Raw genomic sequence first — 17,141 nt, forward strand, 5'->3', positions numbered from 1 at the left:
TGGTTCATTTATTCCCATGTTTACATATCCTTTCATATTCCCAAGTAGATATGCAGAGTACTGTGACCGAGACGAAAAAGGGTCTGGAAACCATGCCTTATGAGGAATGGTTGAGGAAGTTGGGTATGTTAACATCTGTGGCTGCAATGTATGCTGATTCTGAACTGTATTTGTTGATGTCAGGCAATGGCTTTGTTTCCTCCGTGTTCTTTAAAAAGTCTGTCATAACAGATCTGGCAACTGGGTTTGCTTCTGCTATCTCCATGCTGTCAATTAGTTCAGTGGCTTTCTGCTTCTGGCTTAGAATTAAACAACCATCTTCCATCTCCTCCCTGTATCTGAATGAACTTTCTCTGAGAGTCTGGGTAGCTTAAGGCTTCCCTCATCTACAGAATTCTGACTGGTCATATGAAAAATGAAAATGGGGAAAATGTGTCAAAATCAAAACTTCAATCTCCACAAGAGGAAAAACTCAAAACCTTCTCCGCCCAGCTTCTGCTCTGAGAGGGAAGAGGGAGCTAATCCGTTTCACATTGGAGTCAGTGGAAATCACCATGGTCTCACCAGGAAATAGAAAAAATGTCTAGTTTGAATGTCTCTTCTCTCTTAAGAAAATCCAGCTAAACCCACTATAATATTTGAATTTTGTCTTCACTGGGCCCCATAACCTTTGTAGGAATGGATTTAGGCACTACGAGAGGATGTACGGTTTAGTTATTGTCCTTCCATTGCTCACATTATTGCATGTCATATGCTCTAATGTATACAAAGATATACCCTAATGCCACCATGTTACACAGTTTCAAGATGAAAATGAATAAAAACTATGTTATAAAGAAAATATGTGTGAGTGTTTCAATGGGAGGAAGTTCAGGGGATACTGGACACTTTCAAACTAAATGTGGTTGTTCCTAATTAAAGTTGAATAATTTCATCTGCAAATGATTTCACAATGCTGCCCTTCACTCCCATTATAACAGATTAATTTTACACATAACCTGGGTGACAGGTCTGCAAGCAGGTTCAAGAGAGTTTGAATTTGCTCCTGAAATCAATAGTTTGAGGAAGTAGGCACCACTCACTTGAGTAAACATTAAGCTGAAAGGCAAATAATCCAATGTACAGCTTTGAATAGTTGAGGAGAAGAAAACAAAATCAGTGGGCCAATGCGGGACACTTTTTACTGGATGGTTTAATGATTTGCTAGAGACAGTATCTAGCATAATATAAATACTGCTCACTGCAGTTGCAAGACATTGCCCTTGACCAAACTGCACTGTAGCTTTCATTATAACCATTGCAAAACAAATTGCTTGCTGAAACAAAATGGATTGGACGGAGCCGATTCCAGCGTTGTTCCTCTTTATCCTTATGGTTTCCTTTGTTTTGAAACTGGGCACTTTCTGGAACAAGAGCTCCCAAAATCTTCCACCAGGACCGAGGCCTTTACCTCTCATTGGGAATCTCCACATCATGGATCTCAAGAGGCCTCACAGAACCATGTTAAAGGTAAAGCTTTTGTTTCTTCCCATGGCAAGGCTGAAGGGTACTGGGGAAGCCCAGTCAGCAGAGAGGCATAATAATAATAATAATAATAATAATAATAATAATAATAATAATAATAATAATAATAATAAATATTAAAAATTGTTCTTTTAAAGCCTCTAAATCTCATCTCCCTTTTGTGTGTTGCAGAACCTTCTCTTATCTTTCCCAATAAATAGTCATAGGACCAAGTTGCAATTTATAACTGGTAATTTGAACAAGGTGTCTGGTGTCAAATCATGTTTGACGCTGCCTCCATTTTTAAGGAGGCAGAAGTGCCGGTGCAAACCTTGCCTAGGCCAACGTTCTCCTTCCGCCTATCTTTCTAGATTTGAGAGGTGCCATTAAAGGTATAATCACATTCATCCTTATAACTGACTATTCTGTTCTGGTTTTCTGAGCATTCCTAGCAAATATTTGTGCTGCTGCAACTGAATAACAATAATAAGTTAATAATAATTTATTATTTATACCCCGTCCATCTGTCTGGGTATCCCCGGCCACTCTGGGTGGCTCCCAACAGATTAAAAACACAATAAAGCATCAAACGTTGAAAACTTCCCTAAAAAGGACTGCCTTCAGGTGTGTCTTCTAAAAGTCAGATACTTGTTTATTTCCTTGACATCTGATGGGAGGTGTTCCACAGGGCAGGTGCCACTACTGAGAAGGCACTCTGTATGGTTCCCTGTAACCTCATTTCTCGCAGTGAGGGAACTGCCAGAAGTCCCTCGGCCCTGGACCTTGGACGATGGGGGTGGAGACATTCCTTTAGGTATACTGGGCCGAGGACGTTTAGCACTTTACAGGTCAGCACCAACACTTTGAATTGTGCTCTGAAACGTACTGGGAAGCCAATCTAGGTCTTTCAAGACTGGTGTTATATGGTCTCACAGTCACCAGTCTAGCTGCTACAATCTGGATCAGTTGCAGTTTCTGGGTCACCTTCAAAAGTAGCCCCACGTACAGCGTGTTGCAGTAGTCAAAGCGGGAGATAACCAGAGCATGCACCACTCTGGTGAGACAGTCTGTCGGCAGGTGGGGTCTCAGCCTGCGTACCAGATGGAGCTGGAAGATAGCTGCCCTGGACAGATTTAAAAGAGAAGTAGAGCAGGTTATCATCCACATACTGATGAACACCCAGCCCAAACCCCCCTGAAGATCCCTCCCAGAGGCTCCATATAGATGTTAAAAAGCATGGGGGAGAGGACAGAACCCTTTGGTGAGAGGTGAGAGCCCAGGGATCTGAACACTTATCCCCAAACACCACTTTCTGGACACAGTCCAGGAGGAAGGAGCAAAACCACCGTCTAACAGTGCCCACAGCTCCCAGCCCTTCTAGACGGTCCAGAAGGATGTTATGGTCGATGGTATCAAAAGCTGCTGAGAGATCCAGCAGAACTAGGAAACAGCTTTCACCTTTGTCCCTAGCCTGCCGGAGGTATTAATCAGCACGACCACAGCAGTTTCAGTCCCATGATGAGGCCAGAATCCCAATTGGAAGGGATCCAAATTGTCCCCTCCTTCCCCACAACAAACACTCTGTGAAGTGAGTGAGGCTGAGAGACTTCAGAGAAGTGTGACTAGCCCAATAGGAGTTATTGGGGAAAAACTGATACTAGTCTAACGGTCAAACTGTGCTACTAGATTCTGTGGAATGGCCTTTTCCCTTAGGTAAATGTGCAAGCTAATGCAGTCTTGGTTCTGTCAGAGATGATTTACATTAATATATTCTTTGGGTATACCAGAACTCGCTTTCTCACTTTTTCTTCTGTTGAATTCCAGTTGTCCAAGCAATATGGCCCTGTCTTCAGCATCCAAATGGGACCCCAGAAAGCTGTGGTGTTGACAGGATATGAGACAGTAAAGGAGGCTCTGGTTAATCAGGCGGACGCATTTGCAGACAGGCCCATCGTTCCAATGTTTCAAGAGTTTGGACAAGGCTTTGGTGAGGCACCTCCCTTTCTATTGCAACTGGTAATGCTTGCAAACACAAACAGGTCCTGCCAGGTGAACACAATCAATTCCCAAGAAATGGTTTGTAAGATGAGTGTTTGCGAAGCAAGTCCACAACATCCATTGTTTCCTGTGGGGGAAATCCTTGTGAATTTTTCAACCAACCTCAGTGCCTTTGACATTGACAGAGTATCTGCAGGCATTAGGCTGAGAATGTGTCACAAAAAGTGTCACCTGTGGATTTCTGCAGATCAAGCTAAAATGTTAAAAAGGCTAGACCAGGCCAGCCTTTTTTGTCTTGACTTTCAGTGGCTCAGTGGGGCTCTGTTGAAGAAACAAAAATGGAGACCAGTTAAAGCAAACCTTTCCCATTCCCACCTTCTTCCCAACAGTCATATTGTAGAGCTAGGGGAGAATGAGACAGGAGGATTGTGAATAATAGTCACATGGAAAAGTAATGCCACACACCAAGGAGAAACTGACCATTTTCTGGGCCACCCTATACAGAGAGGAAAAATGAAGGAGGCATAATGTCTGCCCATGGAATACAAATAACAAGCTGAGTTCTGCTGGGATCCCTGACATGTACAAACCACCCTCTACTCTACCCTCCACTTTGTAATGGAAAATATTGTTCAATGTGTTCTCAGGTCTTGCTCTGATGGTACAGCTGCCAGCTACTTTGCCAAAGCTCAGAAGTCTGAGTCTGAATGGGAGAACAGCTGGGATCCATTCTCAGTTCCATGGAAGAAATGCAGAACACAATTTATTGATATTTTTGTGCAATTGTCATGCAGACATGAAACCTTTCTTCCTGTCTCTTCAGGTTTAACTCTGTCTAATGGTGAGAACTGGAAAGTGATGCGGCGGTTTGCTTTAAGCACATTACGGGACTATGGAATGGGAAAGAGGACCATAGAGGATAGAATTCTTGAGGAATGCAGTGTCCTGATAAAGAAATTTGAATCTTACAAAGGTGGGTTGGTGTTTTCCTCTGGTGCATAGCTACACTACCATAGTTTAAAGGTGCCAAGACTATTGTGTTACATATTCCTAACTTCCAGAAGCACATACCCCAGGGTTCCCTGCAATTGGTCTGTTCCTGTAATGTGCAGATTACATTCCAATAGCTCCAAGCCTTCTTTAGCATTTCTTAGCCAACATATGGCCACAACCAGCAGCACTTAGGATCAGTTTCTTTGATAAAGGAGGTCTACACATAGGTAAGCTGCCAGTGGGAACTTAAGAGCAGACTTTAAAAAAATACACTTTCCATACTAGGAATTTCAACAGAATATTTTTGTTTAACAGTCATATTTATGTCTAGGAAACCCATTTGAGACCACCACAATTATGAATGCAGCTGTTGCCAATATAATAGTGGCCATACTACTAGACAAGCGATTTGATTATGAAGATCCCACATACATAAGACTTCTGAAGTTGGTCAATGAAAATGTCCGGCTCGTTGGAAGCTTTTCAGTCCTGGTAATCTATTCTTTTCCAATAAAACAAACAGTTGATTGTAATGACATTGTATGCAAAGTGGGCAGGGCAACCTGTTTATTGTATATTGTTCAGGATTCACTACAAAACATAGAATGATATCTTGGGAAACCAGGTGGTGATTCGAAATGTTTAGAAAACTCACATGGCACAGTCATCCCATAACTGTAACAAAGTCTCTTTTGTGCACACCCTTTCTTGTCTCACTGCCATCGGGACTCCAAAGACAAGGAAGAACAAGTGATAGTTGGTTCCATGATGGCTCAGAAGGGGCCTCCAAGGGCAGATCTCCCTCTCTGAAGGTGAACCTCCAGAGGAGACCCTTCATAGCCTATTATCCCGGGGTTGCACATAAATTACACTTTCCTGAGGTAGCCCTAACCCTATTCCAAATGCCATTCAAGAGTTTTGTTGGTATTTGGGAACCATGCTTTGAGAGACGCAGTTGAGAGAACTATACTGAGCTTTCCTAATGTCTCTTTCTTTTTTCACATTTTTATCGTTTCAGCTGTATAACATGTTTCCTGCTCTTGGTTTTCTTTTGGGGGCTCGTAAGACTGTCCTTCACAACAGAGATGAGGTTTTTGCCTTCATAAATGCCACCTTCATAAAACACCTCCGAGATCTGGATGAAAATGACCAGAGGAGCTTTATTGACTCATTTCTTATCCGACAGCAAGAGGTAATGGAGTCTTTTAAGTTGGCCCAGAATAAACGTTGACATTTTCAATTCATTTTTTAAGGGCATATTCGTAAGTGAATGTATAAGTTGTAGTCAGGAACTCTCACTTCAGAAGGGATCAACCTGGCATACTTCCTACCATTTCCCAATCTTCAGCCATTGTTAATGTGTTACAGAAGTTGCCTCTGCAGGGGCAAAGGTTGCATGCTCAACAGCATTTCTGGGGTAAATCCCTGATCAAGAAAACATGTAATTATAGATAATTATGCAGTGATGAGAGGTAATCAAGTCATAAATATTGGTTGCCAGACTCCCTTTTGATACAAGGGGGATGGGAAAATGCCTCGTGTGCTCAGAAGAAGGCGTTCTTCACACTGGAGGAGATAGGATACTTTGTGGGTGGAGAGGCATCTCGGAGCAAGGAAAAAACATTGGCCCTGTTGGCTTTTTGCAGTATGGTAGCGCTGCAGAGAGCTTGCTGGGGAGACCATGCATTAAAAAGGGACTCAAAAATAACTTAAAGAAGGTTTTAATAAGAAAAACAAAAACTCCATTTACACTAAATATATCAACAAACATGACCCAACCACCAACCCATCTTCCAGGGTAATGGGAGAGCTAGGTGCTGCTCCTTATATACTACACCGAGATGCTGACACACCTTAATCAAATACAACTCAGCAGCACCTGCTATGTTTCACAGCTGTAAAGCTGGGTCTTGTTATCTTGCTCTGGCCCTTGCTCTGGCCCCTTAAAGACATACACATGGAGTGGAACAATGATGAACCTTTACATGTAAAGAAACCATTCAACATTTCCCCTGCGGTTCATCATTGTGGAACAAAAACATAAAGCATACTTTGTCATTCATTTTAACTCTATAAACCCATTTTGAATCAATAAGTCTCATATCTGGGGTTTGTGGTACAAGAGACCAAGTGTTATGCTCTTTTAAAGAAGCTATCTCGGAGTTCATAGCTTTATACCAATTTACAGCTTGGTGCTTAGGTAAATTCTGAACATCATTGTAGCTTTTTGGCTCAAAAACTGCCTTATTGGCATACACAGTATTAAAATGTTCATCTGCAAAACGTTGTGGCTTCTGTCTCTTTCTATCTGAACGTCTCAGTCCAGAAGGAGAGTCAGACTCCTCAGACTTAATGGGACTAAGTGAACCACTAGTTTCAGGTTGTAAATCATCACTTTCAGTTTGAAGAGGTGCCTGTAGGCTAAGCTCACGGTCAGAAAACTCAAGAGAATCTAACCTCCCCTCGGGTGCCTGTGACTTTAAATCAAACAAATTATCAGATCCAACAGGCTTTTTGTCTTCTTCCATTAATTCAGAAGCACCATTTCCTGCTGCTGCTGCTCCTGCTTCCTCTTCTTCCTCAGTATCATTTATACCATCAGTATCTTGGAAAACAGCAACTCCATTCCAATTTACAGTTTGTATCATGCTTCTGGTAATATGAAATTTGCCAGTTGCTGGTATGTAAATTCTGTACGCCCCCTGCTGGTAGCCCATTAATTTTCCCTGAACACTACGTTCACCCAATTTCTGCTTAGCGGGACAATGCATAATTACATCTGAACCCCAAATGCGTAGGTATTTCAGATTAGGGCGTTTTTTAAACAGCTTCTCATAGGGGGTGACATCTAAACCAGAATGATAACTGCGATTTCTAACATAACAAAAGGCATTAAGCGCTTCAACCCAAAAATCTTTGGGCAGATTAGCATCGTGCAGATAAGTTTTAACCCCTGCCTGCAAGTCACGCTGCACAACTTCAACAAGCCCATTTTGCCAGGGACTTCGGGGGCAAGATAACTCATGAGTAGTCCCCTGCACTTCCAGGAATTTCTCAAAATCCTCAGAAACAAATTCCCCGCCCCGGTCAGAAAACAGATTCTTAATAGGTTTGTTAAAGTGCGTTTTTACCCAGCTGCAAAAAACCTTGTACTTCTCAAATGCTTGGGACTTCTCAGTTATTGCATAAGTCCAACAATATCTACTATACTGGTCTATCAGGGTAAGCCAGTACTTTGAACCTCCTAATGATGGTGGGAGTGGCCCAACTAAATCACAATGTACACGCTCAAAAGGCTCAGTTACTTTCCTATCTGAGCACCTACCCTTGCGTGCAACCTTAATCTTATTCTTGCAACAGGATAGACACTGCATAAAGAATTTGCATGGTTTTAAGTTGAGGCCATTAACAATATTCTTTGTCTTAATTACATCAGCAAAATTCAGGTGTCCCAGAATTCTGTGCGCCTCGTGGACACACCCAGAATGTGGCCTTACATTCCTCAACCCCTGGCTTGACTGTGCTGCTCTGCAATTTATAGGCGATTGGGAGTAGGTGCGAAAATACAGTCTATATAAACCATCAGATTCCCGGGCATACAATAGACGTTTGTTCCCATCGAAAAACTCACACATTGACTTTAAGAAACGCACAGTTATGCCTTGACGAGCAAAACACCTTACTGATAATAAATTGTCCATTGAGGGGCAGTAAATGCAGTTCGCTATTGTAATGTTTAAAGAGTCAAGTTTAACAGTACCCCTGCCAAGCGACTGCAGGACTTGTGAATTGGCTAAATGTACATTACCGATTTCCTCTTCGAAAGAAACAAGCTTCGATCATTGCAAACGTGCTGAGATGCTCCTGAGTCGATAACAAAAGACTTCCACTTGGCATCTTTAATTCTTTTACAATCTGTTGTCCGAGCATGAAAAGCTCACGGCTCATTTCTGTCTCTACTATACGATGCCGGCTGCTGGGCTGACGACCGTGATTGACGAACAGAAACAGGCTTGGGAGTACTTTGCTTTCTTTTGGATCTGCAGTCCCTTGCAAAATGTCCTTGCTTATTGCAGAACCAACAACGCTTTGCAGCTTTAAATGCAGTTGTATCACCACAGGTTTGCATATGGCGTTCCTCATTCCTTCTGGAAACAGGAGTGCTTATGGCACAAGCCTCCCTTCTATCCAACTCGCCCATTAATCTTGCCGTTACCCCTTCCACAGTTAATTGTGCTGGTGGAACGGCAGATATCTGGCTAGCTATACCATCAAAGTTCTCATTAAGGGAACAAAGGATGATAAAAACATACTGAATATCAGGTATCTCCATGTCCCTTTGAATTAACTCGCCGCATATTGCCTCCAGACGTCTCAAGTGTGCTGCCAAATCACCACCAGGCTGCAACTTCGTCTGGTACAACTGCTTGAAAAACGTCAATGCAGACGCTGACTCTTTTCTAACATGCACTGCTGCAAGACTGTCCCACATTTCTTTGGCAGTTTTCTTATTTCTTATATAGACTACTTGCTGTTCGCTGACTGCCAAATTAATTATCGCCCTGGCTTTTGCATCTCCTTTCGACCAAGCATTAGTTACAGGGTCAGGAGGGTCATCAGTTACATAGGTCCATACTTCTCTAGAGGTCAAAAGCGCCTCCACCCGAAAAGACCATAAACTATAGCTCTCATCTGTTAGCTGTGGGAAGACCAGAGCCTTCTCAGCTTCTGGAACCCGATCAACCATTCTGGATATCTTCCAGACCCACAAAAACTACGCTAACAGGAGAAGGAGTTTTCAAACCTTTCTCAGAGTCCAAAAATATGCAGTCATCCACTCAGCAGCTGGGCCCATAACCAAAGATGTTGGCTTTTTGCAGTATGGTAGCGCTGCAGAGAGCTTGCTGGGGAGACCATGCATTAAAAAGGGACTCAAAAATAACTTAAAGAAGGTTTTAATAAGAAAAACAAAAACTCCATTTACACTAAATATATCAACAAACATGACCCAACCAAAAACCCATCCCCCAGGGTAATGGGAGAACTAGGTGCTGCTCCTTATATACTACACCCAGATGCTGACACACCTTAATCAAATACAACTCAGCAGCACCTGCTATGTTTCACAGCTGTAAAGCTGGGTCTCGTTATCTTGCTCTGGCCCTTGCTCTGGCCCCTTAAAGACATACACATGGAGTGGAACAATGATGAACCTTTACATGTAAAGAAACCATTCAACAGGCCCATGCACTGCGCTTGTTGTTGTTGGTGGTGGTGGTGTTTAGTCATTTAGTCGTGTCCGACTCTCTGTGACCCCATGGATCAGAGCACGCCAGGCACTCCTGCCTTCCACTGCCTCCCGCAGTTTGGTCAAACTCATGTTCGTAGCTTCGAGAACACTGTCCAACCATCTCGTCCTCTGTCGTCCCCTTCTCCTTGTGCCCTCCATCTTTCCCAAATCAGGATCTTTTCCAGGGAGTCTTCTCATGATGCAGCCAAAGTATTGGAACCTCAGCTTCACGATCTGTCCTTCTAGTGAGCACTCAGGGCTGATTTCCTTAAGAATGCATAGGTTTGATCTTCTTGAAGTCCATGGGACTCTCAAGAGTCTCCTCCATCACCATAATTCAAAAGCATCAATTCTTCGGCCATCAGCCTTCTTTATGGTCCAGCTCTCACTTCCATACATCACCAATGCTGATAGCTTTAACAATACAGTGGTACCTTGGGTTACAGACGCTTCAGGTTTCAGACGCTCAGGTTACAGACTCTGCTAACCCAGAAATAGTACCTCGGGTTAAGAACTATTGGTGTTACTCTTCCTGTTGGAAAGTGTGGCAGAATTGAGTTGCAATCTCCAAAATATGGAGGGCACCACATTGTCTATCGCAATTTAATGAAACATTTCCAGATGAATATGTGGTATTTCAGTGTTATTTTTCCGTTTTAGACTATGAGTAAATACATTAAAGATGTTCAACTGAGAATCATATATGTCAGCAGAAAACAACACTTTATGTTAACTTTGATTTCAGATCTCCACAAGTGTTCGCCAGAAATGCTGCCTTCCATGTATGCAGTCATATAATTCTCTTGCAGGTTAAGCACTGGCTGAGCAGTTAAGCACCACAATTAGCATCAGAGAAGAAGGAGCTGGATTGCCAAGCCTCCCCAACCTCCTCTCTTAGCTGGTAGATGGAGAGCAACAGCTGTGACTATGGAGAAACTAGATGTTTTGGAGTGTTGATGCTGAGTCCCTCCATCTTAGGCTCGGGTTGTATACATGTGCAAATAAACCCTATATTATCATGATGGTATAGTCTGGAAGACCTGGAATCTCTCACTACTTAGCGATTGTGTTGATGTGCAATGATGGGTCCTGTCAGGTTTTCATCTTTATCTTTGCACATGAAATTTTCACACTCCATTCATTTTAACCAGTTCATACCCTTTGCAACCCAGGAGGAGAAGAAGAACAAAACAAATGCATATTTTCACAACGAAAACTTAAAAACTGTTGTGGCTGATTTATTTGGTGCTGGCATGGAGACAACTTCTACCACACTGCGCTGGGGACTGTTACTAATGATGAAATATCCTGAAATTCAGAGTGAGTGCTTTTAATTGTGTTGGCTCGCATTATTCTGAGATATCTTAATGCCAGTTATATGTAACTGTGTGTGTGTGTGTGTGTGTGTGTGTGTCACAACAATTATTCAATCCTAAATTTAACATTTCAATCTGGACTCCCTTCTCCCTTTCTGAGAAGCTGTACGCCGGCTCCCTAGACCAATAAAGCGAGATGAGCACCGCAACCCCAGAGTCGTCCACGACTGGACCTAATGGTTAGGGGTCCGTTTACATTTACCGTCTATAAAACATTTTCAAATAGTTTCCCCTTAAACTATAAAATGCTGCAAATGTTATATCCACATTCCATTAACTTTCCCATACATCCATTTTTATATTATTAACAATATCTATTGCCCAGTGTATCCTTGAAGATTTCACTTGTTCGTCCTTTGTCTCCCATTCCAACAAGATCTTATACATTTTAGATATCACTTTAACATTACAGTTTAACAGGTATCTTTCCAGTTGTGATGCTTGTTCCCCCCACCATTTCATATCCTTTTTAAATACTTCATTCAAATGATGATATTGTAACCATGTTGCTAACTTCTCTGATAAAACCTTAAATTATTTTATTTTAAACTCTCCAAAAGTGAAAGCCATAGTGGTGTTTTGGTCTCCAACAGGTTTCTGTTTTTAGTGTTTCTGTTTTAAATATTTAAAACACTTTTCCACTCTATTTCTTGGTTTGTTATCATTGAATATTGCATTTGCAACATCTTGACATCCTGTTTCACTATCTCTTTTCAAGGGGAAATTAGTAATTCTTTCCCTTTCCCTCTTATTTCTTGTAAAATGTCATGTTTTTTCTGCTCTCTTATATTTCGTTGGTATGCGCTTTGCTATGTAAAAAAAACCCCCTATATTTCCATTTTAATCACACCCCATACCACCTTTAAATCTATCTCTTGGTTTAAATTAATTTCAAAATAATCCTTTAATTTTTTTGCCCCTTTTTCTAATATTTCTTGATTTAATAAATTTTATAATTTTATAATTTTTCATTTAGTCTCCATCTCATTGGGAAACTTGTCCCTGTTCTTAATTCCACAGTTATAGAGTTGTGGTCTTATATGTTACTGATAGAATTTCCACCCTCTTTACCTTAGTATAAAAATCTTTACAAGTTCATACAGGGTTTTTTTCCAGCTTGCATAATAATTTGCAGTCGAATAAAATGTACTGTGGGTGTTTTTCTCTCCAAATGTCAATTAAAATGTCAGTCATCCTAAAAAAGGCATTCAGTAGCTTGACTTCTTTTGTTTCATTTTTTCTTATACTTATACTCCAGTCCCAATCTAGGGAGGCTACACCATTCATATTGCCCATCAAAATCACCTTTTCATTCAAATGTTCAAATAATATTTCTTCTAGCCTCTAATGAAAATCTGGTGTATTTTCCCATTATCAATATTCTTCCTTCTTCATCTTTGAATAATTGTTTTGGGTCTAACTCTGGTTTTATACACATTACAACTACTCTCTTTTTTGTTATATCAGAAGGTACGAAGTTCTTTCTCAACCTTTTATTTAAGTTTTATTTATCCAAGTTTAACTTCTTTACAACATGTTCAATTTTATCCCCTTTAGTCTTATTATTTAGCCTATTTACATTCCAAGTTAGAATTTTCAAAGCCATCTTGTTCCATATTTATTTCTCTTTCACCTCCACCTCTGTTGAATCTTCCTCTTCCTGTCCAGCTTTCTGTCCAAATGCTCTTTCTCCAACTAAAGTTTCCCCATATTTTCTCCAAAATTTGTCTTGCCTTTATATGTAAAAGATACCACCTCAAGATATTCCTAGCAGTGATATTTCAATAATCATCCTGGATGAATTTCTCTCCATCAGTATATCAGGTTATTGGCTAAAATGTTTGTTTGTCCTGTTTTAAAATACCTTTGCCTAGAGATTAAATTTGTGAGCCTAGGGAATTGGAGAACCAGTTTATGGCAGTTTTATGCTTCAAGTATTAATATCTTAAGAGACCGAGGTCAAGGAGATAATCTTGGCAGAAAAATTAATGCTTTTCTTTTAATCTCCCCCAGTAAAGGTCCAAGAAGAAATTGCAAAGGTTGTTGGATCTTCTCAGCCAAGGATTGAACACCGAACAAAAATGCCTTATACAGATGCCGTGGTCCATGAGATCCAGAGATTTGCTGATATTGTCCCAACCAACCTGCCACATGCCACGACTACAGATGTTACCCTCAATGGCTACTTCATTCCAAAGGTGATCCTTTTCACTGAACTGCTGCCCACTAGTTACAATATATTTTAAGGCTTTCCTGGGAGTAAGCCCCATTGACTTCAGTGTGGGTGACATCTGTGCAGACTTGTATAGGATTAAACTGTAAGCATGCAATCTACCCATCAGAAGCTGTCAGGCATCAGCTTCAACCCATTAAACAGATATCAATGGGAAGGAGAACAAGGTTGGAAAAGAAACCATATCTGGTGGAAGATCCTGACTTATATGTTAAAGTTTTTCAAACTAAAGACATTTCTCATATGAATTCAAATCTCATTTCTACAGCACTCAATATTTATTGGACTAGAGGCATATGCTTTATTTTAAAATAACTCTCGCTTTGCTTTTGCAGGGGACTCATATCATACCATTGCTGTCCTCTGTGCTGCATGATGAATCTCAATGGGAGAAAGCACATAAATTCTATCCTGAGCATTTTCTTAATTCTGATGGAAAATTCATAAAGAGAGATGCTTTCATGCCTTTCTCTGCGGGTAACTTTTTTTTTTTTTTTACTTTTGTGTGTATCTGCATAGTGTGTGCTTAGTCAATGGGATTTTTACATGCCTGGAATGTAGAATACTGTGCAAAGGTAAGGATCACATCAGTTGCTGTGGCCATTTCTGCCACCAGATCTGGCCACCATTGGGGTGTGGCCCCTGGAATGTTGCTCACCAGGGAATGTGGCCCTCAGGGTGAAAAAGATTCCCCTTCCCCCCAGTTTTCAGCATTGCAGGATGGCTCGCATTGGGCGTTCATAATTCTTTTAAGATGGATACCATTAGCTGTTATTTTATTGCTGCAATTTAATCTGCTTTAAACTACAGTGGTACCTCAGTTTATGAACTTAATCCGTTTCAGAAGTCCATTCTTAAACCAAAACCATTCTTAAACGGAGGTGTGCTTTCACTAATGAGGCCTCCTGCCGCTGGTGCCCTTCCACCGCTCAGATTCCGTTCTTAGACTGAGGTAACATTTGCAAACCGGGGCACTACATCCAAATCGTTCGTAAACAGGGTTGTTCTTAAACCGAGGTAACACTGTATTTGGGATGTTTTTAAGCAACTGATAAACCTGGTTTCTCTGCCCCCTGTGATTCGTTACAGGTCGGAGAGCATGTTTAGGTGAGACTCTTGCCAAAATGGAGCTCTTCCTCTTCTTCACAACTCTGCTGCAGAAATTCACCTTCCAGCCACCCCCTGGAACGTCTCAAGAAGACCTGGACCTTACTCCTGCTGTTGGGCTTACAACACCTCCCATGCCCTACCAACTCTGCGCTCTGCCACGTTTCTAAGACTCACAAGCTCCTGGATTGCTTTGTCAGCAGCTCGTCCTACACTCGAGTAGGACCCTGGTAGAGTCACATGCCTGACTGGCATATTCTTTAGCTCCTGGTCGTTCGTTCAGGAGCTTCAAAAGCTTTCTTCAGCCTGAACATTACAGTGACCGATGCCAACAGACATTGGCACACTTAGGGATCCACAGAGTCTTCACAGCTTGCATAACAGACCTCAGCAACTCAGCATTTTGGCTAATCTACTTTATTTACACAAGAAGCACTGCAACATGGCTCCCTCTCTCTCTAGCATCAGACAGCAAAGAGAAAGAGCAAAGGACAATAGTCCCACTTCACAGAACACAGTAACACAAACATCCTGTCTCCATCACTTCCCACTTTGTGGAGTCAAAACATACACTGTCATGTGAAAGACAACAATCCCATGACTGCAATCACGGAGCAGGAATTCTAACATGCTTATCCTACCTGTTTTTGCAATGCAAGCCTTTTTTAAACACCCCTGTTCAACAAGGGTATTTGGGTTGAGTAGCCTACTGGTGGAATTGGTCCATGCTTTGTCACAAACATGAAGTGTTCCCCTTTACCTGCCATACTGCCGAATCCCGTGAAACTAGCATTGGAGCATCTCTTACTTAAAACCTGGCCCTGAATTCTTATGACACTTGGGGCATAGAGATCAACCAACAAAGCTGGTTTCATGTATTGCCATTTAAACATATACCTTCAAAGATCTTGAAGCATCATATTCCCAGGTGGATGTGCAGTGAATTGTGACCAAGACGATAAAGGGTCTGGAAACCATGCCTTATGAGGAATGGTTGAGGAAGTTGGGTATGTTAACTTCTGTGGCTCCAATGTATTCGGATTCTGAACTGTATTTGTTGATGTCAGGCAATGGCTTTGTTTCCTCCGTGTTCTTTAAAAACTCTGCCATAATTGATGCATCAACTGGCTTTGCTTCTGGCATCTCTGTGCTGTCAATTAGTTCAGTGACTTTCTGCTTCTGGCTTAGAATAAAACAACCATCTTTTCTCTGTATTTGGACTCCTAAATAGTACAGTGGTACCTTGGTTTATGAACTTAATCCATTCCGGAAGTCCGTTCTTAAACCAAAGCATTCTTAAACCAAGGCGTGCTTTCCCATAGCAGCGGGGGACTCAATTTACAAATGGAGCACACTCAACAGGAAGTGGAAAATGTTCTGCTTCCAAGGCAAAGCTCACAAACCAAAACTCCTACTTCTGGGTTTGCAGTGTTCTTAATCCAAGTTGTTCATAAACTAAGCCGTTCTTAAACCAAGATACCACTATGATGAACTTTCTCTGAGAGTCTGGGTAGCTTAAGGCTTCCCTCATCAACAGAATTCTGACTGGTTATATCAAAAATAAAAATGGGGGAAATGTGTCAAATTCAAAATCAAAATTTACATCTCCAAAAGATGAAAAACTCAAAACCTTCTCTGCCTAGCTACTGCTCTGGGAGGGAAGAGGAGCAAATTTCACATTGGAGTCAATGTAAGTCACCATGTGATCACCAGGAAATAGAAAAAATGTCCGCTTTGAATCTCTCTTCTCTCTTAAGAAAACCCAGCCACATCCACTAGAAAACTTTGAATTTTGTCTCCCCCCCCCCCCAAGGCCACCACCTCTTAGTCTTTATTTGTTTCTGTATATATATAATTTTATTTCCCATTTAATAATATATGTTCACATCATTACAATCCACTTTACGTCCCTGGCTCTTTAGAGCCTATCAACTTCCTTCCCTCCTGCCTCATGGCTTTCAAAATTAACCTTTACACCATTGTATTTTGTACGTTTTCCAATTCTAATTACACTCATTACAAAATAATTCAAAATTTAAATATAGAAAGGTAGAAAATTTCTCACTACAAGTCTTCACACACCCCTGCTAGTGATCTTAATTGCTTACAATAATCTTTCAGATACAGTCGGGCCTTGTTTTGTGACCGGGATCTGTTCCGGAGCCCCGGCTGCTAGCCAAAAAGGAAGCAGGGCAAAGCACCGCATCTGCGCTTCTGCGCATGTGCAAAGTGCAATTTAGCTCTTCTGTGCATGCACGAGCGGCAAACCCAGAAGTAACCCATTCCAGTACTTCCAGGTTTGCCGCGGATGTTCGCCGGAATGGACGCTAGACGAGGCAGATATTCACGGAGGTATTACTGTATTGTATAAATTTATTCCAGCCCTGTTGAAATGAGAGGATGCACTGCTTAGTTAGTATCCTTCCTTGCTCACATTGCTGCATCTCATATGCTCTAATGTATACAAAGATATACCCTATTGCCATCATGTTAAACAGTTTTAGGATGGAAATGAATAAAAACTATGCTAAAAAGAAAAGTATGTGTGAGTGTTTCAATGGAAGAAAGTTCAGGAAATACTGGACACTTTCAAACTAAATGCAGTTGTCCCTAATTAAAGTTGAATAATTTCATCTGCAAA

The 17,141-nt window shown here is 41.4% G+C and overlaps 2 protein-coding genes across 3 annotated transcripts in view; both read left to right on the forward strand.

Annotated features, from left to right (window-relative positions):
* LOC310703118 (cytochrome P450 2K6-like) overlaps nucleotides 1–17,141 on the forward strand; it is a 61,794-nt gene that overhangs the window by 36,594 nt on the left and 8,059 nt on the right. The window contains exon 10 of one of the 2 annotated variants that reach the window (XR_014523943.1): nucleotides 15,429–15,465. The gene's annotated coding sequence lies outside the window, so the exon portion shown is untranslated. Of the gene's footprint in view, nucleotides 1–15,428; nucleotides 17,040–17,141 lie in introns of those variants that run through there. The other variant, XR_014523944.1, reaches the window with a different exon arrangement.
* LOC310703125 (cytochrome P450 2K6-like) lies at nucleotides 1,202–17,039 on the forward strand. The gene is made up of 9 exons (XM_083495213.1): nucleotides 1,202–1,509; nucleotides 3,328–3,490; nucleotides 4,325–4,474; nucleotides 4,826–4,986; nucleotides 5,513–5,686; nucleotides 10,957–11,104; nucleotides 13,174–13,358; nucleotides 13,729–13,870; nucleotides 14,483–17,039. Exons 1-9 carry the CDS (start codon nucleotides 1,327–1,329, stop codon nucleotides 14,668–14,670), a joined length of 1,494 nt encoding a protein of 497 aa, XP_083351339.1. The 5' UTR covers nucleotides 1,202–1,326; the 3' UTR covers nucleotides 14,671–17,039.

The sequence above is a fragment of the Podarcis liolepis genome (assembly GCF_965112155.1).
Source record: "Podarcis liolepis genome assembly, chromosome: 3".
In the NCBI taxonomy this organism is placed as follows: Eukaryota; Metazoa; Chordata; class Lepidosauria; order Squamata; family Lacertidae; genus Podarcis; species Podarcis liolepis.

Bases quoted from the DNA above. Each gene is read 5' to 3' on its own strand.
- LOC310703125 (XM_083495213.1), top strand. From the start codon at position 1,327: ATGGATTGGACGGAGCCGATTCCAGCGTTGTTCCTCTTTATCCTTATG. The intron at 3,491-4,324 runs GTGAGGCACCTC...CTGTCTCTTCAG, and splicing joins AGAGTTTGGACAAGGCTTTG to GTTTAACTCTGTCTAATGGT. The intron at 11,105-13,173 runs GTGAGTGCTTTT...AATCTCCCCCAG, and splicing joins GAAATATCCTGAAATTCAGA to TAAAGGTCCAAGAAGAAATT.